The sequence below is a fragment of the Strigops habroptila genome, unplaced genomic scaffold (assembly GCF_004027225.2).
Source record: "Strigops habroptila isolate Jane unplaced genomic scaffold, bStrHab1.2.pri NW_022045582.1_ctg1, whole genome shotgun sequence".
Lineage (NCBI taxonomy): Eukaryota > Metazoa > Chordata > Aves > Psittaciformes > Psittacidae > Strigops > Strigops habroptila.
In genome coordinates, this window is record NW_022651064.1 from 1 (window position 1) to 20,000 (window position 20,000).

The 20,000-nt window shown below is 62.9% G+C and overlaps 3 protein-coding genes across 3 annotated transcripts in view; all 3 read left to right on the forward strand.

Annotated features, from left to right (window-relative positions):
- Positions 1-660: 660 nt before the first annotated feature.
- Positions 661-5,174, forward strand: LOC115602887 (filamin-B-like; the record flags this gene model as incomplete). Its single annotated transcript, XM_030474325.1, has 5 exons — positions 661-837; positions 2,100-2,318; positions 3,490-3,703; positions 4,847-5,034; positions 5,065-5,174. Coding segments are annotated over 5 exons (908 nt in total), but the record flags the coding sequence as incomplete, so codon positions are not given.
- Positions 5,175-7,427: 2,253 nt separating this feature from the next.
- ATP6V1F (ATPase H+ transporting V1 subunit F) lies at positions 7,428-8,699 on the forward strand. Its single transcript, XM_030474326.2, has 2 exons — positions 7,428-7,682; positions 7,763-8,699. The coding sequence occupies exons 1-2, from the start codon at positions 7,525-7,527 to the stop codon at positions 7,962-7,964; spliced, it is 360 nt and encodes a 119-aa protein (XP_030330186.1). The 5' UTR covers positions 7,428-7,524; the 3' UTR covers positions 7,965-8,699.
- Positions 8,700-11,903: 3,204 nt separating this feature from the next.
- Positions 11,904-20,000, forward strand: part of LOC115602890 (cadherin-related family member 5-like) — a 16,962-nt gene continuing 8,865 nt past the window's right edge. The window contains exons 1-9 of the mRNA XM_030474327.1: positions 11,904-12,041; positions 12,744-12,959; positions 13,946-14,005; positions 14,080-14,172; positions 15,361-15,447; positions 15,562-15,672; positions 17,994-18,164; positions 18,243-18,333; positions 19,650-19,756. Coding sequence (XP_030330187.1) covers positions 11,904-12,041; positions 12,744-12,959; positions 13,946-14,005; positions 14,080-14,172; positions 15,361-15,447; positions 15,562-15,672; positions 17,994-18,164; positions 18,243-18,333; positions 19,650-19,756 — 1,074 coding nt within the window. The remainder of the gene's footprint in view (positions 12,042-12,743; positions 12,960-13,945; positions 14,006-14,079; positions 14,173-15,360; positions 15,448-15,561; positions 15,673-17,993; positions 18,165-18,242; positions 18,334-19,649; positions 19,757-20,000) is intronic.

Genomic DNA, 20,000 nt, shown 5'->3' on the forward strand with positions numbered 1-20,000 from the left:
GGACATAGGGACATGGGACATAGGGATATATGGATATGGGACCTGGGGACATGGAACATGGGGATATGGGGATAATGGGGATGTGGGGATAATGGGGACATGGGGACATGGGACATAGGATATGGGACGTGGGGATATGGGATATGGGATGTGGGGTATGGGGACATAGGGACATGGGATATAGGGGTATGGGGATATGAGGACATGGAGACATGGGACACGGGGATATAGGATGTGGGGACATAGGGACATGGGGACATGGAGATATGGGATATGGGGACATAGGGACATGGGACATGGGGATATGGGACATGGGGACATGAACATGGGGATATGGGGACATGGAGACATGGGGACATGAGACATGGGGTATGGGACATGGGGACATGAACATGGGGATATGGGACATGGAGACATGGGGACATGAGACATGGGGTATGGGACATGGGGAAACGGGATATGGGATATGGAGATATGGGGACATAGGGACATGGGATAGAGGGATGTGGAGATATGGGATATGGGGGTATGGGAACATGGGGTTATGGGATATGGGACATGAGGACATGGGGACAGGGGGACATGGAGATATGGGGCCATGGGCCATGGGGCCATGGTGACAGGGGCTGTGTCAGTGTGTGACTCGGTGTCCCCCCCCAGACAAGTACTCCATCGGGTTCCTGCCGCGGGAGAACGGGGTTCACTCCATCGACCTGCGCTTCAACGGGCGCCACGTGCCCGGGAGCCCCTTCAACATCCGCGTGGGGGAGCAGGGCCAGGCCGGGGACCCCGGCCTCGTCACCGCCTACGGGCCCGGCCTCGAGGGCGGCCTCACAGGTGACACCCGCGTGGGGCGCGCGGGGCGGCCATGGGGTGGCGGCCATGGTCATCGTCATCGTCATGGGCATGGTCAATGCCGTGGCCATGGAGGGTGGTGATGGGGACATGGCCACGGCCATGGGTCACAGCTGTAGGGGGGTGGCAATGGGGATGTGGCCATGAGGACATGGCCATGGTCATGGGGACATGGCTCTGAGGTGATGGCCGTGGGGATGTGGACATGAGAGTGTAGCTATAGAGTGGTGGCCATGGCCATGGCCATGGTCATGGTCAATGCCATGGCCATGGAGGGTGGTGGTGGGGATGTGGCCATGCCCGTGGGGTGGTGGCCACAGGAATGTGGCTGGAGGGGTGTAGCTATGGGGTGGTAGCCATGGCCGTGGTCATGGTAAATGCCATGGTTGTGGAGGGTGGTGATGGGGATGTGGCCATGACTATGGGGTGGTGGCCATGGGAACGTGGCCATGGTCATAGGGATGTGGCTCTGAGGTGGTGGCCATAGAGATGTGGCTGTAGTGGTGTAGCTATGGGGTGGTGGCCATGGCCGTGGTCATGGTCAATGCCATGGCCATGGAGGGTGGTGATGGGGACATGGCCATGGCATGGGGCCATAGTTATAGGGTGATGGTAATGGGGTCACCTCTTGGGACGGTGGCACTGTGTACATGGCCATAGTTGGTGACAATGGGGCCATGTTTGGGTGGTGGTGATGAGGCCATGTCTTGGGGTGATGACAATGAGACCATGGCCACAGGCGGTGTCAATGAGGCCACATTTTGAGGTGGTATCAATGGGGCCATGCCTTGGGGTAGTGGCCCTGGGTCCATGGCCATGGTTGGTGTCAATGGGACCACATCTTGTGGTAGTGGCACTGGGGTCATGTCTTTGGTTGGTGCCACTGGTGCCGTGGCCATGGTTGGTGACAACGGGGCCACGTCTTTGGGTGGTGGCTCTGGAGCCACATCTTGGGATGGTGGCACTGTGTACACGGCCATGGCTGGTGACAACGGGGCCACATCTCAGGTGGTGGCGATGGGGCCACGTCTTGGGGTGTTGGTTCTCGAGCCATAGCTTGGTGTGACAGCAACGAGGCCACGCCATTGGGGGCCATTGGTAGCGCCAATGGGGCCATGTCTTGGGGTAGTGTCAATGGGGCCACACCTGGTGGTGGTGGCACCGTGTGCATGGCCATGGCTGGTGGCAATGGGGCCACCCCTGGGGCTGGTGTCCCCGGTGCCACCCCGGCGCTGTCCCCGCAGGCGTGTGCTCCGAGTTCCTGGTGAAAACGGCCAACGCGGGCCCCGGGGCTCTGTCCGTCACCATCGATGGTCCCTCCAAGGTGAAGCTGGACTGCGTGGAGTGCGCCGAGGGCCACCGCGTCACCTACACCCCCATGGCCCCCGGCAACTACCTCATCTCCATCAAGTACGGCGGCCCCCACCACATCGTGGGCAGCCCCTTCAAGGCCAAGGTCACCGGTACGGACACGGGGGGCAGGACATGGGGGGGGACACAAGGGGGGGGGGCCCAGGGTGGTGGGATAGAGGGGGTATCCTCATTAGGTTTGGGGTATCCCTATGGGGTTTGGGGTATTTCCATTGGGTTTGGGGTGTCTCCATTGGGTTTGGGTGTCCCTATGGGGTTTGGGGTATTTCCATTGGGTTTGGGGTGTCTCCATTGGGTTTGGGTGTCCCTATGGGGTTTGGGGTGTCTCCATTGGGTTTGGGGTGTCTCCATTGGGTTTGGGTGTCCCTATGGGGTTTGGGGTATTTCCATTGGGTTTGGGTGTCTCCATTGGGTTTGAGGTGTCTCCATTGGGTTTGGGTGTCCCTATGGGGTTTGGGGTATTTCCATTGGGTTTGGGGTGTCTCCATTGGGTTTGGGGTGTCTCCATTGGGTTTGGGTGTCCCTATGGGGTTTGGGGTATTTCCATTGGGTTTGGGTGTCTCCATTGGGTTTGAGGTGTCTCCATTGGGTTTGGGTGTCCCTATGGGGTTTGGGGTATCCCATTGGGTTTGGGGTATCTGCATGGTGTTTGGGGGTGTCTGATGGTGTTTGGGGTGTCCCTATGGGGTTTACGGGTATCCCTATTCGGCTTGGGGTGTCTCCATGGCGTTTGAGAGTGTCTCTATGGAGTTGGAGGTGTCCCCGTAGGGTTTAGGGGTATCTCCATTGTTTGGGGGTGTCTGACAGTGTTTGGGGTGTCCCTATGCAGTTTATGGGTATCCCCATTGGGTTTGGGGTGTCCCCATTGGGTTTGGGTGTCTCTATGGTGTTTGGGGTGTCTCCATGGGGTTTATGGGTATCCCCATTGGGTTTGGGGTATCCCCATGATGTTCGGGGGTGTCTGACAGTGTTTGGGGTGTCCCCATTGGGTTTGGGTGTCCCTATGAGGTTTGGGGTGTCCCCATTGAGTTCGGGGTATCCCCACGGTGTTTGGATATCCCCATTGGTTTTGGGGTATCCCCATTGGGTTTGGGGTGTCCCCACGGTGTTTGAGGGTGTCTGACAGTGTCTGGGGTGTCCCCATTGGGTTTGGGGTGTCCCCACGGTGTTTGAGGGTGTCTGACAGTGTCTGGGGTGTCCCCATTGGGTTTGGGGTGTCCCCACGGTGTTTGGGGGTGTCTGACGGTGCCCCCCCCCCCCCAGGCCCGCGTCTCTCGGGGGGTCACAGCCTGCACGAGACGTCCACGGTGCTGGTGGAGACGGTGACGCGGGGGGGGGGCGGCGCGGGGCCCCCCCGCCTTCGGGGCGCTCCCCAAGTTCTCCTCGGACGCGGGCAAGGTGGTGGCGCGGGGGCCGGGGCTGGCCACCGCCTTCCTGGGCCAGAAGAACCACTTCACCGTGGACTGCAGCAAGGCCGGTGCGTGGGGGGGGGGGGGCCCAGGGGGGGGGGCCCAGGGGGGTCCGGGGGGGGGATGGGGTGGGTAAAGGGGGGTCCCAAAGGGGTCCTGGGGGGTCCTGGAAGGGGATGGGATGGGTGAAAGAGGGTCCCAAAGGGGTCCTGGAAGGGGATGGGATGAGTTATGGGGGGTCCCAAAGGGATCCTAGGAGGTCCTGGAAGGGAATGGGATGGATTATGGGGGGGTCCCAAAGGAGTCCTAGGGGGTCCTGGAAGGGGATGGGATGGGATATGCGGGGTCCTGGGAGGGAATATGATGGGCCAGGAGCGTCTCAAGTGGGTCCTGGGGGGTTCTGGAAGGGGATGTGATGGGTGAGGGGGGGCTCAGAGGGTTCTGGGGTGTCCCAGGAAGGGATGTGATGGGTCCTGGGGGGGTTCCAGGGGGTCCTTGGGGAGGTTCTTGGGGGTTTTAGGAGGGGATGTGATGTGTTAGGGAGGGTTTGGGGGTGCTCTGGGAGGGGGTATGGTGGGTTCTGGGGGGCCCAAAGGGTGTTTCAGGAGGTCCTGGGAGGGGATGGGATGGGTCAGGGGGGACCCCAAGGATATCCTGAGGGGTCCTGAGGGGAGTGTGATGGGTTATGAGGGGTCTTGGGGAGTCCTGGGGGTCCTGGCAGGGGTGTGATGGGTCAGTGGAGTCCCAGTGGGGTTCCGGGGGGTCTTGGAAGGGGAAGGGGTGATTCCCAGGGGGGCCTGGAATGGGGTGTGATGGGTCCTAGGGCATCCTTGTAGGTCTTGGGGGTCCTGGAAGGGGATATGATGGGTCCTGGAAGGGGATATGATGGGTTCTGGGGGGACCCATGGGGTCCTGGGGTGTTTCTGGGAGATCCACTGGGATCCTGGGAGGGGATGTGGTGGGTTAGGAGGGTCCCAGGGGGTGCTGGGGTGGGATGTGATGGGTCAGGGCAGGACTCAAAGGGGTCCTGGGTGGTTCTGGGAAGGGATGCGATGGGTCATGGGGGTCCCAATGGGGTGCTGGGGTGTCCTGGGAGGGCTGTGCTGGGTGAGGGTGCCCCGGGAGCACCCGCTGTGCTGGGCTCCCCGCTCCGACGGTGGGTCCCAGGCTCTCAGGGTGAACCCGAGGACCCCGCTGTGCCCCCCCCCCAGGTACCAACATGCTGATGGTGGGGGTGCACGGCCCCAAGACCCCCTGCGAGGAGGTGTACGTCAAGCACATGGGCAACAGGATCTACAACGTGACCTACACGGTGAAGGAGAAGGGGGACTATGTCCTGATCCTGCGCTGGGGCGAGGACAACGTCCCGGGCAGCCCCTACCGCGTCACCGTGCCCTGACCCCCCCCCCCCGGGCACGGACACCCCCCCCCCCCGGCACCCAGCGCCGTGCTGGGGCACCAATAAAGCACTGGGAGAGTCAGGGGTTGTGGTCATTGGGGGGAATGGGGGGCATATGGGGGGGGATATTGGGGTCCTAGGGGGGATTAGGGGGGGCTGGGGCAGGATACTGGGGTCCTGGAGTGGGATACTGGGGTGCTGGGGGGGTCTGGGGCAGAATAGGGGGGTCATAGGAAGGGTATTGGGGTCCTGGGGTGGGATATTGGGGTACTAGGGGGGATTAGGGGGGTCTGGAGCAGGATACTGGGGTCCTGGTGGGGTCTGGGGCAGAATACGGGGGTCATAGGAAGGGTACTGGAGTCCTGGGGTGGGATATTGGGGTCCTAGGGGGGACTAGGGGGTCCTGGGGTAGGATACTGGGGTCCTGGGGTGGGATATTGGGGTTCTAGGGGGAATTAGGGGGGTCTGTAGTGGGATACTGGCGTCCAGGGAGTGTCTGGGGCAGAATAGGGGGGTCATAGGAAGGGTACTGGGGTCTGGGGTGGGATACTGGGATGCTGGAGTGGAATACTGGGGTCCTGAGGGGGGGATACTGGGGTGCTGGGGGGATCTGAGGCAGAATAGGGGGGTCATAGGGTAGGGTACTTGGGTCTTGGAGTGGGATATTGGGGTCCTAGGGGGAATTAGGGGGGTCTGGGGCAGGATACTGGAGTCCTGGAGTGGGATACTGGGGTGCTGGGGGCATCGGGGGTGGAATAGGGAGGTCATAGGAACAGTGCTGGGGTCCTGGGATGGGATATTGGGGTCCTGGGGGGGACTGGGGCACGATACTGGGTTCCTGGGGTGGGACACTGGGATCCTGAAGTGGAATACTGGGTCCTGGAGGGGTCTGGGGCAGAATAGGGGGTTCATAGGAAGGGTATTGGGGTCCTGGGGTGGGATATTGGGGTCCTAGGGGGGATTAGGAGGGTCTGGGGTGGGATACTGGGGTCTTGGGGTGGGATACTGGGATCCTGAGGGGGGATACTGGGGTCCTGATGGGGGCTGGGGCAGAATAGGGGGTCATAGGAAGGGTACTGGAGTCCTGGGGTGGGATATTGGGGTACTAGGGGGGATTAGGGAGGTCTGGGATGGGATACTGGGATCCTGGGTTGGGATACTACGGTCCTGGAGTGGGATACTGGGGTGCTGGAGTGGGATATTGGGGTGCTAGGGGGAATTAGGGGGGTCTGGGGTGGGATACTGGGATCCTGGGTTGGGATACTAGGGTCCTGGAGTGGGATACTGGGGTGCTGGGGGTGTCGGGGGTGGAATAGGGAGGTCATAGGAACGGTGCTGGGGTCCTGGGGTGGGATATTGGGGTCCTGGGGGGGACTGGGGCACAATACTGGGGTCCTGGGGTGGGACACTGGGATCCTGAAGTGGAATACTGGGTCCTGGAGGGGTCTGGGGCAGAATAGGGGGTTCATAGGAAGGGTATTGGGGTCCTGGGGTGGGATATTGGGGGTCCTAGGGGGAATTAGGGGGGTCTGGGGTAGGATACGGGGGTCCTGAGCGGGGACACTGGGGTGCTGGGTGGGTCTGGGGTGGGATACTGTCATCTTGGGGTGCGATATTGGGGTCCCGGGGTGGGATACTGGGGTGCTGGGGGGGTCTGGGGCAGAATAGGGGGTCCTGGGGTGGGGTATTGGGGTCCTAGGGGGGATTAGGGGGGTCCGGAGCAGGATACTGGGGTTCTGGGGGGGTCTGGGGCAGAATAGAGGGGTCATAAGGTAAGGTATTGGAGTCCTGGAGTGGGATATTGGGGTACTGGGGGAAATTAGGGGGGTCTGGGGCAGGATGCTGGAGTCCGGGGGTGGGATCGGGGTGTCCGGATGACACCGGGACCCACCGGGGTGCCCGGGGCGGGGAGGGGTGTCCCGCGGCAGGAGCGGCTCCCGCGCCCCCTGAAGGACACAGCGAGCTGCGCATGCGCCAGCCGGGGGGGCGTGGTCATGGCGGCGGGGGCCGTGCCCAGCTCCGTATACGCAAGGCTGTGGGCGGGGCGACAGCGCAGTTGCCGGGGCAACGGGGGGGCGTGGTCAGAGGGAGGGGGCGTGGCCACGGCGGAGGGCTATAACGGCTGGTGAGGCTGATTAAACAAGGAGGCGTGGCCAGCGCGGAGGCGGCGCGGCCAGCCCCGCATACGCAATGCTGGGAGGTGGGAGTGTGGGCGGGGCGTTGCCTGGGCAACGACGGGAAGGGGCGTGGCCACGGCGGCGGAGCCGTCACCGAAAGGGGAGGATGATTAAACAAGGGGCGTGGCCACGGTAAGAGGGCGTGGCCACGGTGGCGGGAGGGCGTGGCCAGCCCCGCATACGCAATACTGAGACTAGGCAGTGTGGGCGGGGAGTTGCCCGGGCAACGCTGGGAAAGGGGCGTGTCCATGGGGAGGGGGCGTGGCCAGGCTCATTGAGCGCGCCGTGCGCCGGCGCGGGTGGCGGTGTCGCCATGGCGGGGCGCGGGAAGCTGATCGCGGTGCTGGGCGATGAGGACACGGTGACCGGGTTCCTGCTGGGCGGCATCGGGGAGCTGGACAAGCACCGCAAGCCCAACTTCCTGGTGGTGGAGAAGGAGACGAGCCTGGCCGAGATCGAGGAGGCGTTCCGGTAGGCGCCGCTCCGCCGGGGGGGGGGCGCACACACACATATCGGGGGGCGCTGATGGGAGCCCCCGCTCCGTCCCGCAGGAGCTTCCTGAGCCGGGAGGACATCGGCATCATCCTGATCAGCCAGTGCCTGGCCGAGCTCATCCGGCACGCCGTGGAGGCGCACTGCCGCCCGCTGCCCGCCGTGCTGGAGATCCCCTCCAAGGAGCACCCCTACGACCCCAGCAAGGACTCGGTGCTGCGCCGCGCCAGGGGCCTCTTCGCCCCCGAGGACCTGCGCTAGGAGCGGCCCCGAACGAACCCCCCCATGGAACCCCTCTGGAACCCCCGAACAACCCCCCTGGAACCCTCCGGAACAACCCCCCCAAGGGAGGCCTCGGCCCTGCCCCAGGACCCCAGTTCCCCCTTTGAGGTCCTAAGGCGTTAGGACACCCCCCTATGGTGTCCTAACCCCCACCGGGGACCCAAAAATCCCTTCTTTGGACCCCAAAATCCCTTCTGGGGACCTCAATATCCCTTCTGGGGACCCCAGTTCCCCCCCCTTTGGGTCCTAAACCCCCCCTCCGGGGTCATCAACCCCCAAACTCCCCCGAGGTTTAAACCCCGCTTTGAGACCCTAAAAGTCCCCCCCAGGAACATCAACACCTTCAGGGGGACATCACCCCCCCCCCCGGGGACCCCAAAATCCCCTCTCTGGACCCCAAAATCCCTCCCTGGGGACCCTAAAACCCCCCCGAGAGCATCAGACCCCCCCCGCGGTGCTGATGGGGGGGGGGGTTTGAGGCTCCCGTGACTCTGGGTCAGCAGCGCTGGAACGGGAAGTGCCGCCGCGAGATCCTGCCTGATCCTGAATGGTCCTGAATGGTCCTGCCTGTCTCTGCCCGTCCTTGCCTGCTCCCTGCCCCTTCCTGCCCCATTCCCTGCCCCATTCCCTGCCCCATTCCTGCCCCCGAGTGGGTCTGGGCTCCCCCCCAAGGGACACGCAGCCGCTGGGTCCCCAACATGAGCTGTCACCGCTGGAGGCCTCCTGTGCTCTGTGGGGCGCGGTGTGGGGCTGGGGCGGGGGGGGGACATGGATGTGGTGTGGGGACACACTGTGGGGCACAGGGGGACAGGAACAGGGGGTAGGAACATGCTATGGGGCACAGGGAAGGGAAAGGACATGCTATGGGGCACAGGAACATGGTGTGGGGACAGGAACACACTCTGCGGCACAGGGGAGGGACGGGCCATGGGGTGGGACAGGGACATGGGTGGGGACACGCTGTGGGGCGCGGCAAGGACACGCTGTGGGGCACAGGAACATGGGGCATCGTCATGCTATGGGGCACAGGGGGACAGGGACACGCTATGGGGGGCACCTGCACCCCAGGGAGCAGCGAGGGGGGGCACTGGGGGGGTGATGGGTACACGCACACTTGGGGGTCACACACAGACACGTGTGTGCACGTGAAGAAACGGGTTGTCAGCTTGTGCACATATGTGTGCACACACACATGTGCCTGCACATACACACACGTGTGCACACACACATGTGCATACAGAGCTGTGCACAGACATGCGCCTGCGCGCATGCACACGTCAGCACCTGTGTGCATGTGCACACGTGTGCATGCACAGACACACGTGCACACATGCATGCCCGTTGGTGTGCATGCGCACACCAGCACACAGACACACAGATGTGCATGTACACATGTGCAGGCACACACATGCACATGCATACATACACCTGCGCGCATGTGCACACATGCAAGCACGCATGCATGTGCGCACATGTGCATGCAGCCACCTTTGCATGTACTTAAACATGCGTGCACACAGCATGCAGACATGGTTGCATGCACACATGCGTGCACACACATGCTCACAGGCATGTGCACATCTGTGCATGCTCACATCCCCTTTGCATGCGTGCACACATGCACACATACACACATGCGCATGCACAAGCCTTCGCATGCATGCACACACACGTGCAAACACACGTGCATAGACGCGTGCGGGCACACACAGCTGCATACATGCACACGCATGTGCACATGCAATGCACACGCTCACCCGTGATCAGCCCCTGTCCCCGTCCCCACGGATCTGCTTTGTCCCCAAGCTGCTTAGTGCAGCCCCGACCCCCCCGGCCCTGGTGAGCTCACCACAGCTCACACTCACCCTGGGCACACTCACCATAGTGAACATTCACCTGCTACAGGCAGGGATAGCACAGGGATAGTGCAGGAGAGCACAGGCAGGGCAGGGCAGGCAGGGCAGGCAGGGCAGGCAGGGCAGGGCAGGCAGGGCAGGGCAGGGCAGGCAGGGCAGGCAGGGCAGGGCAGGCAGGGCAGGGCAGGGCAGGGCAGGCAGGGCAGGCAGGGCAGGGCAGGGCAGGGCAGGCAGGGCAGGCAGGGCAGGGCAGGGCAGGGCAGGCAGGGCAGGGCAGGCAGGGCAGGGCAGGGCAGGGCAGGGCAGGCAGGGCAGGGCAGTGAAGGCAGGGCAGGCAGGGCAGGGCAGGGCAGGGCAGGGCAGGGCAGGCAGGGCAGGGCAGGGCAGGGCAGGCAGGGCAGGGCAGGGCAGGGCAGGGCAGGGCAGGCAGGGCAGGCACCACAGGCCGCAGGCATGGGCAGGGGAGGTGCTGCGGGCAGGGGATGCTCCCGGGCAGCGCCCGCACGTCGCATCCGCGGGTAAGAGCGAGCTGCGGGCAGGAGACAGCCCAGGGCAAGGCAGGGAGGGATGGCGCAGGCAGGGATGGCACAGGCAGGGTGGTGCAGGCAGGGCAGGCAGGAGACACCCCAAGACAGTGCAGGCAGAGGGGGCAGCACCGGCAGTAAAGAGCACAGGTAGGGCAGGCAGGGATGGCGCAGGCAGGGAGAGCACAGGCAGGGAGAGCACAGGCAGTGCAGGCAGGGATGGCGCAGGCAGGGAGACACCCCAAGGCAGTGCAGGCAGAGCGGGCAGCACCAGCAGTGAATGGCACGGGCAGAACAGGCAGGGAATAGCACAGGCAAAGAATAGCACGGTCAGGGAATAGAACAGGCAAGGAATAGAACAGGCAGGGAATAGAGCAGGCAGGTAACAGCACAGGCAGGGAAAAGCACGGGCAGGGAATAGCACGGGCAGGGAATAGAACAGGCAGGGAGTAGAACGGGCAGGGAATAGAACAGGCAGGGAGTAGAACAGGCAGTGAATAGAGCAGGCAGGTAACAGCACGGGCAGGGAATAGAGCAGGCAGGGAACAGCAGAGGCAGCACAGGCAGAGAGGGAAGCAGATACCCCAGTGCAGGCAGTGCAGGGCAGGCAGCGGGCACCCCGGGGCGGTGCGGGCACCCCGGGGCGGTGCGGGCAGCACAGGGCAGACGGGGCGGTGCGGGCAGGACTTACCCCGCACGGGGCGGTGCGGGCAGCTCGGCTCCTCCCCCCGCTAATCCCCCCCTCCCCCCCGGGCCGGGGCAGCAGCACCGGGCAGGTAACGGGGGTCCGGGGGGCCCGGGGGGGTCCGGAGGGGTCCCAGGGGAGTCCGGGGGGGGTGCGCAGCGTGGGGGGACCCCAATAGCGGTGCTGGGGGGGGGTGTCGGGTGGCAGATGGGGACACCCCCCGTGCTCTAATTAGCTAATTGGGGGGGGACGGACGCGCCAGATGGTGGCCGCCCCCACAGGCTGAGGGTGTCGGGGAGAGGGGGACACGGGGGAGACAAGGGGGGGACACACAGGGGACATGGGGGGGAACACACACGGGGGACATGCGGGTGTCCCCTCGGCCCGCTGAGCCCCGGCACCACGGGGACGGGGGCACCCAACAACGGGGGTTGCCCAGGGGAAGGGGACACAGGGAGGGGTGCCGGGGTGGGAGACAGGATCACGGGGACACGGACAGGGGGACCTCGAGGTGTGGGGGGACAACAGAGATGGGGACCCAGGGTGGGGACACAGGGGAAAGGGACACAGGGGAAGGGGACACAGGGGAAGGGGACACAGGGGAAAGGGACACAAGGATGGGGACCTCGGGGAGGGGGGGCAGGATCACAGGGACACGGGCAGGGGGACCCCACGGTGGGGAGACAACAAGGATGGGGGCCCAGGGGACGGGGATGGGGATGTGGGGATGGGGACCCCGGGGATGGGGATTTGGGGAAGGGGGCACAGAGGTGGGGACAAGGATGGGGACCTGGGGCTGGCAGCACGAGATCGCATCTGATGGGGCGCGGAGGAGGGGGCACGGGAGCAAAGGATGGGGACAAGGGACACGGTGCCAGCCCCGGTCCTTCCCCCCTGCAGGGTGCCACCGAGGGCCCCGTCCCTGTCCCCATGGCGGCACCGTCCTACCCGGGTCTCCTGGCCGCCTGCCTGGCGCTGCTGCTGGCCACTGGTGAGCAGGGGCTGGGGACAGTGGGGACAGCGGGATGGGGGGCCCCAGTGGCTGGTGGGGACGGTGGGCTCGGCCTTGGGGACCCAGGGATAGAGCCACCAGGGAATGGGACCCTGGGGATGGAGACCCAAGGGTGGGGATCCAGGGGATGGGGTCACCGTAGAATGGGGACCTGGGGAAGGGGACCTTGGGGGTGACAACCATGAGGGATGGGGGTCCGAGGGCATGGGGACCCAAAGAAGGTGACCCAGGGGACATGGTCAGCAGGGAATGGGGACCCTGGGGATGCAGACCCTGGAGATAAGGACCCTAAGGCTTGGGGACTGTAGGGGTGGCCACCATGAGGGATGGGAACCTACGGCGATGGGGACCCAACGATGGGGATCCAAGGGGTGGGTCACCAGGGAATGGGGACCTGGAGGTGGGGACCAGGGATGGGGACCCTGGGGGTGACAACCATGAGAGATGGGGACCCCAGGGCATTGGGAACGAAGGGACAGGGCCACCAGGGGACGGGGACCCTGGGGATGGGCACCCAAAGATGGGCACCCGGGTGTGGGGACCCCATTGATGGGGTGAGGACCAGCGGGGTGGGGACCCTGGAGGCGGAGCCTTGGGCCACGGGGACCTCAAGGCTTGGTGATACGGGCCTGGGACCCCCCTGGACGTGCCCCACACGTGTCCCGTGCCCGGTGGGCGCAGCGCGGGGCGACGGGTGCAGCGGCTTCGGGAACGTGTTCACGGAGATCGCGGAGAACAGCGCCCACGGGAGCCTGGTGGCGCGGCTGCCGCCGGGGGGGGGACGCGCCGGGGGCGCCGCTGCAGCTCTGCCTCGCCGGCCACGACGCCGCCTGGTTCTACCTGGACGGGCGCAGCCTCAGGCTCAACGTGTCCAACGGGCGCGCGCTGGACCGTGAGGTGCAGCCGCCGGGACCAGCCCGCATCCATCCTGCGTCCATCCAATGTCCATCCTCCATCCATCCTCTGTCCATCCTCCATCCATCCAATATCCATCCTCCATCCATCCAATATCCATCCTCCATGCATCCTGCATCTACCTGCGTCCATCCTGCCCCCACTGTGCCTCCATCGTGTGTCCACCTGCCTCCATCCTCCATCCACCCCCTGTCCATTCTCCACCCATCCTGTGTCCATCCTCCATCCGTCCTCCATCCACATTGTGTCTGTCTATCTCCATCCTCCACCCACCCTGCATCTGCCTGGGTCCATCCCGGGTCCATCCTTCATCCATCCTTCATTCTGCCCCCATCCCATCTCTATCCTCTATCCTGCATCCACTGTGCATCCACCATCCACTCTCCATCCATCCTGCACCCACCCTGCATCCATGTTGGTCCATCCTTCACCTGCCCTCCATCCTGCATCCATCATGTGTCCATCTGCCTCCATCTATCCTGCATCTCCCCATCCCTCCTCCATCCATCCCGTGTCCATTGTGTGTCCACCTGCACCCATCCTGTGTCCCTCCTCCATTCATCCTCCATCTGCTTGTGCCTTCCCTGTGTCCACCTGCATCCATCCATCCTCCATCCATCTTCCAGTGCCCATCCTCCATCCATCCTGCATCTGTCTGGGTCCATCCTGCACCCATCTTCTGTCCATCCAGAACCCATCCATCATCCTGGCTCCATCCCGAGTCCATCCATCCTACACCCATCTTCCATTCATCCTGCATCTACGACACCCATCGCGTGTCCATCCTGTGCCCATCCTGGCTCCATCCATCCATCCTGCACCTGCTTCCATCTGGTGTCCCTCCTGTCTCTACCTGCTGCACCCTCATCCACCTGCACCCACCTCCCTGCACCTGCACCCACTGGGTGAGGGACCCCTTGGGGTGTCCCTGGAGGTCTCGACCTCCCCCCACCATGTCCCCCTTGCAGGAGCTGGAATCCCCGGTGCTGATGGTGGCCCTGACCTGCGCTGAGGACGGCTTCTCCCCGGTACAGCCACGGGCACCCCGAGGGGCTCTGCGGGCTCCGTGGGGCTCGGTCCCACCATGGGTCACCCCCCGCAGGTCGAGTACCGGATCATCGTCCAGGTCCTCAATGAGAACGACAACCGGCCCCACTTCCAGGGGGCCTCCGACCTCACCCACAACGTCAGCGAGGTGACAGCATGGGACAGGGGTGGGGATGGGGACGGGGATGGGGATGGGGATGGGGATAGGGATGGGGACTGGAAGGGGTGGCAGGACAGCGATGGCCTTGGACATGGATTGGGGATGGGGATGGAGATGGGGACAGGCATGGTCATGGTCTTGGGGACAGGGATGGGGACAGGGATGGCCGTGGGCATGGGTTGGGGGTAGGGATAGAAGTGGGGACAGGGATGGATGTGGGCACAGGCATGGTCATGGTCTTAGGAACAGGGATGCCCATGGGCATGGATTTTGGATGCCATTGAGTGTTGTTGGGTTCCATTGGGTGCCATTGTGTTCCACTGGATGCCATTCACTGCTGTTGGGTGCTGTTGTGTACCACTGGATGCCATTGGGTGCTGTTGGGTGCCATTGGATGCCGTTGAGTACCATTGGGTGCTGTTGTGTGCCATTGTGTCCCATTGGGTGCCACCAGGTTAGGGTTAGGTTAGGGTTAGGGTTTTGAGTGCCATGGTGTTCTGTTGGGTGCCATTATGTCCCATTGAGTGCCGCTGAGCACTGTTGGGTTCCATTGAGTGCCATTGGGTGTGGTTGGGTGCGGTTGGGTGCAGCTTGGTGCCGTTGGGTGCCATTGTGTCCCATTGTGTCCCATTGTGTCCCGTTGTGTTCTGTTGTGTCCCGTTGTGTCCCATTGTGTCCCATTGTGTCCCATTGAGTGTGTTGGGTTCCATTGGCTGCCATTGGGTGCCATTGGGTGCATTGTGTCCTGTTGTGTCCCGTTGTGTCCCATGGTGTCCCATTGTGTCCCATTGTGTCCCATTGTGTCCCATTGAGTGTGTTGGGTTCCATTGGCTGCCATTGGGTGCCATTGGGTGCATTGTGTCCTGTTGTGTCCCGTTGTGTCCCATGGTGTCCCATTGTATCCCATTGTGTCCCATTGTGTCCTGTTGTGCCCCGTTGTGTCCTGTTGCGTCCCAATGTGTCCCATTGTGCCCCATTGTGCCCCACTGTGTCCCATTGTGTCCCATTGAGTGTGTTGGGTTGGTTTCCATTGGCTGCCATTGAGTGCCAGTGGGTGCCATTGTGTCCCATTGTGTCCCATTGTGTCCCGTTGTGTCCCGTTGTGTCCCATTGTGTCCCGTTGTGTCCCATTGTGTCCCGTTGGTCACCGTTGGTGCCGTGGTGGCCGGGCGGCAGCTGGCGGCCGTGCACTCGGTGGTGTTCAGCGCGCAGGCGGAGGACGCGGACGGGGACACGCTGATGTACGTCATCGACACGGCCTCGGTGAGCCGGGATCAGGGCCCGGGGCCGCGCGGGGCCGCGCGGGGGTGGCCGTGCCCCGGGAGGGGGGGGGTCCGGTGCCATCTGCCGCCGCTGAGCCCCCACCACCGGCCCCAGCCCGACGCCAGGTTCTTCCGCATCGACCTCCCCAACAGCGGGAAGGTGGTGCTGGCGCGAGCGCTCGACTTCGAGAGCCGGCAGCAGCTGGAGGTCGTGGTCACCGCCGTGGTGAGACCCAGGCCCACCGCGGCCCCACGACCCACACTGCCACCCCATGTCCCCGTGTCCTCTCCTGTCCCTGCCGTCTCCACCTCATGTCCATGAAGCCCCATGAAGGGGGGGGTTTGGGGACCTTGTAGACATGCCATGTCCCTTCTGCCCGCCCTGGGTCACCCCTGCCCCTGCCGTCTCCACCCCATGTCCCTTCATGTCCTTGCCACCTCCACCCCACATCCATGCAGCCCCATGGCTATGGGTCTGGGGACCTTGTAGGCATGTCCTGTCCCCTCTGCTCACACCGTGTCCCTCATCCCCTCTCCCCACATCCATGTAGCCCCATGGCTGGGGGTTCAGGGACCTCATGGCCACCCCGTGTCTCTGCATCCCCTCAGGTCTGTGCCCACTTCCATGGGTCTGGGGACCTCATGGCTGTGCCATGTCCCCTATGCCCACCCCACGTCCCTTGTCTCCTTTCCCCATGCCACCTTCACCCCACATCCACACAGCCCCACAGCCATGGGTCTGGGGATCTCATGCCCAGCCCAGGCCCATCCCTGGCTCTGCTGGGACACGGGACACGGGGACACGGGACACGCACACATGTGGATGTGCCCCCCCCGTCCCGTGTCCCTGCTAATTGGGGGTGACTGATCCCCCCCCGCCCTCAATCCCTCATTTCCTTAATGGAACACAGACCCCCCCGCCAGCGGGTGCCGCGGGGGGGACCCAATGGGGATGGGGGGAACCTGTCCTGTGGGGGCCCTGTCCCATGGGGGTCCCTGTGCCATGAGGTCCCTTTGTTGGGGGTCACTTTACTTTGGGGTCCCTGTGCCTGGAGAGCTCTTTGTTGAGGGGGTCTCTGTGCCCTGGGTGTCCCTTGTCCCTTTGTTGGGGGGCCCTTTGTCAGATGTCCCTGTGCTTTGGGGAGGTCCCTGTGCTTTGGGGGGGTCCCTGTCCCCAGGGGTCCTTGGGCCATGGGAGACGTGTGCCCATGTGTCCATGTATCCATGTGTCCGTGTCCCCATGTCCCTGTGTGTTCGTGTGTTCATGTATCTATGTGTCCATGTGTCCATGTATCCATATATACGTGTCCATGTGTCTGTGTCCCCATGTATTCATGACCCTTTGTCCCCGTGAACCCGTGTTTGTGTGTTCATGCGTCCATATATTTGTGCCTTAATGCCCATGTCCCCATGTATCCATATCCTGATGCCCATATCCCCATGTCCGTGTTTGTGTCCCCATGTCCATGTCCCATGTCCCCATGTCCATGTCCATATCCCCATGTCCATACCCATGTGCCTGTGCCCCCATGTCCCATGTCCCCATGTCCATGTCCATATCCCCATGTCCATACCCATGTGCCTGTGTCCCCATGTCCTTGTGTCCCCATGTCCCTATGTCCTCATGTCCCTATGTCCCCATGTCCATGTCCATGTCCATATTCCCATGTCCATATTCCCATGTCCATACCCATGTCCCTGTGTCCCCATGTCCCTGTGTCCCCATGTCCCATGTCCACATGTTCATGTCCATATTCCCATGTCCATACCCATGTCCCTATGTCCCCATGTCCCTATGTCCCCATGTCCATACCCATGTCCCTGTGTCCCCATGTCCATGTCCCTATGTCCCCATGTCCATGTCCATATCCCCATGTCCCTGTGTCTCCATGTCCCTGTGTCCCCATGTCCCTGTGTGTCCATGTCCATGTCCATATCCCCATGTCCATACCCATGTCCCTGTGTTCCCACGTCCCTGTGTCCCCATGTCCATATCCCCATGTCCCTGTGTCCCATGTCCCTGTGTCCCCATGTCCATGTCCATATCCCCATGTCCATACCCATGTCCCTGTGTTCCCACGTCCCTGTGTCCCCATGTCCATGTCCCTATCCCCATGTCCATCCCCATGTCTCTGTGTCCCCGTGTCCCTATATCCCCATGTCCATATCCATATCCCCATGTCCATCCCCATGTCTCTGTGTCCCCGTGTCCCTATATCCCCATGTCCATGTCCATATCCTCATGTCCATCCCCATGTCTCTGTGTCCCCGTGTCCCTATATCCCCATGTCCATGTCCATATCCCCATGTCCATCCCCATGTCCCCGTGTCCCCATGTCCATGTCCATATTCCCATGTCTATATCCCTATGTCCCTATCCCCATGTCCATATCCCCATGTCCATATCCCCATGTCCACATCTCCATGTCCATCCCCATGTCCATCCCCATGTCCACATCCCCATGTCCCTATGTCCCCATGTCCATGCCCGTGTCCATGCCCGTGTCCCCGTGTCCCCGTGCCCGTGCCCGTGCGTGGGGCGCGCAGGAGATGAACACGCGGGAGCGGTTCAACGCCTCGGCGCGGGTGCGGGTGCAGGTGCTGGACGGGGATGACCAGTACCCGCAGTTCCTGCCCTGCGCCCCCCGCGCCCACCGCGGCCTCACGCTCTGCACCAGCCCCGTCTACACCGCCAACGTCACCGAGGGGCAGCTCCAGGTGCGGCACCGCGGCGCGGGGGGGGCACGCGCGGGGGGGCCCCGGGCTCAGCTGAGCCTCTGACACCCCCAAACGCAGGGGGGGCCCCTCAGCTTCAGCCCCGGAGATGTCTACGCTGAGGATGGGGACAGGGGGTTGAGGGCGACCATCACCTACTCACTGCTGGCAGGTACGGGGGGGGTGTGGGGCATGGAGGTGGGATGTGGGGTATGGGATATGGACATGGGATATGGGATACGGGACATGGGATATGGGATATGGCATGTAGGACATGGGATATGGGATACGGGATATGGGATATGGGATATGGACATGGGGTTATGGGATAGGGGATAGGGGATAGGGGATAGGGGATAGGGGATAGGGGATATGGACATGGGGACATGGGATATGGGACATGGGACATGGGATATGGGATATGGACATGAGGATATGGGATAGGGGATAGGGGATAGGGGATAGGGGATATGGACATGGGGACGTGGAGTATGGGACATGGGACATGGGACATGGGATATGGGATATGGGATATGGGATATGGACATGGGGATATGGGATATGGGGCATGGGGATATGGGATATGGCACATGAGATATGGGATATGGACATGGGGATATGGGATATGGGATATGGGGTATGGGGTATGGACATGGGGATATGGGATATGGAGATACGGGGACACAGGGACATGGATATGGGGACATGGGACATGGGGACATGAGGATATGGGACATGGACATATGGGGTATGAGATATGGGATGGGGCACATGGGATATGGACATAGGACGGGGATATGGGGTGTGGGACATGGGATATGGGGACATAGGACATGGGATATAGGGACATGGGACATGCACATGGGATATAGACATGGGACATGGGGCATGGACATGAGACATGGGGATATAGGACATGGGACATGGACATAGGGGTATGGGGATATGGACATGGGGATATGGGATATGGAGATATGGGACATGGCCCTGGGGATGTGGGGGTACAGGGACATGGGGACATGGGGGGGGCAGTGACAAATGGACACATGGACATGGGTGGGCTGAGTGGTGGCAGTGCCTGGGGGGGGTCACAGTGCTGGGGTCCCCCCCTCTACCCCCATTCCCAGGGGCAGGCAGTGCTGGGGGGGGTCCCCATTGGGGGCAGATCTGCTCTGTCCCAATCCAATTGCCAGGATCCAATTGCCTAAAGGGATTAGGCCGGGGGGGGCCCTAATCCCACCCCCATTCCGAGGGGAGGGCTGCAGGGTGACCATGGGAGGGGGGGAATCACCCCTGGAACACCCCCCCCCACCATGTGCCCTCCCAAATCGGGGTCTGGGGGGGGGGGGCATGGGGACCATCCCTTAGTGATGCTGGGGGGGAGTTTCCCACAATGCCTTGCGGTGGGGGATGGAGGGGGTGGTGTGAAGGGGGGTCCGGGGGGTGTTGGGGTGGGTCCGGGGGGTCCGCAGCTCACCCCCCCCCCAGGCCAGGAGAGCGGCCGGTTCCACATTGACAACATGACGGGGGCCATCACGCTGCTGCGGGCGGTGGAGAGCAGCCGCCGGACCCCGGCCATCAGCCTCAGCGTCATGGTGGGGGGCGGGGGGCTCGTGGGGGGCAGGGGGTAGGGGGAGGTAGGGGGGCTAAGGGGGGTTGAGGGGGGAGGGGGGTCTTTGGGGGCAGGGATTTCAGGGGGTCATAAGGGGTGATGAGGGTTGGGGGCGGTTGGGAGGGTCAGGGTGGGTCATAGGGGTGAGGGGGGGTCAGGAGGGGTCAGGGAGTCCCTCATCCCATATCGCTATATGCCCATGTCCCATATCCCATATCCTATATCCC

Coding starts and splice junctions, on each gene's coding strand:
- ATP6V1F (XM_030474326.2), top strand. CDS start 7,525: ATGGCGGGGCGCGGGAAGCTGATCGCGGTGCTGGGCGATGAGGACACG. Junction 7,683..7,762: donor GAGATCGAGGAGGCGTTCCG/GTAGGCGCCGCT, acceptor TCCGTCCCGCAG/GAGCTTCCTGAGCCGGGAGG.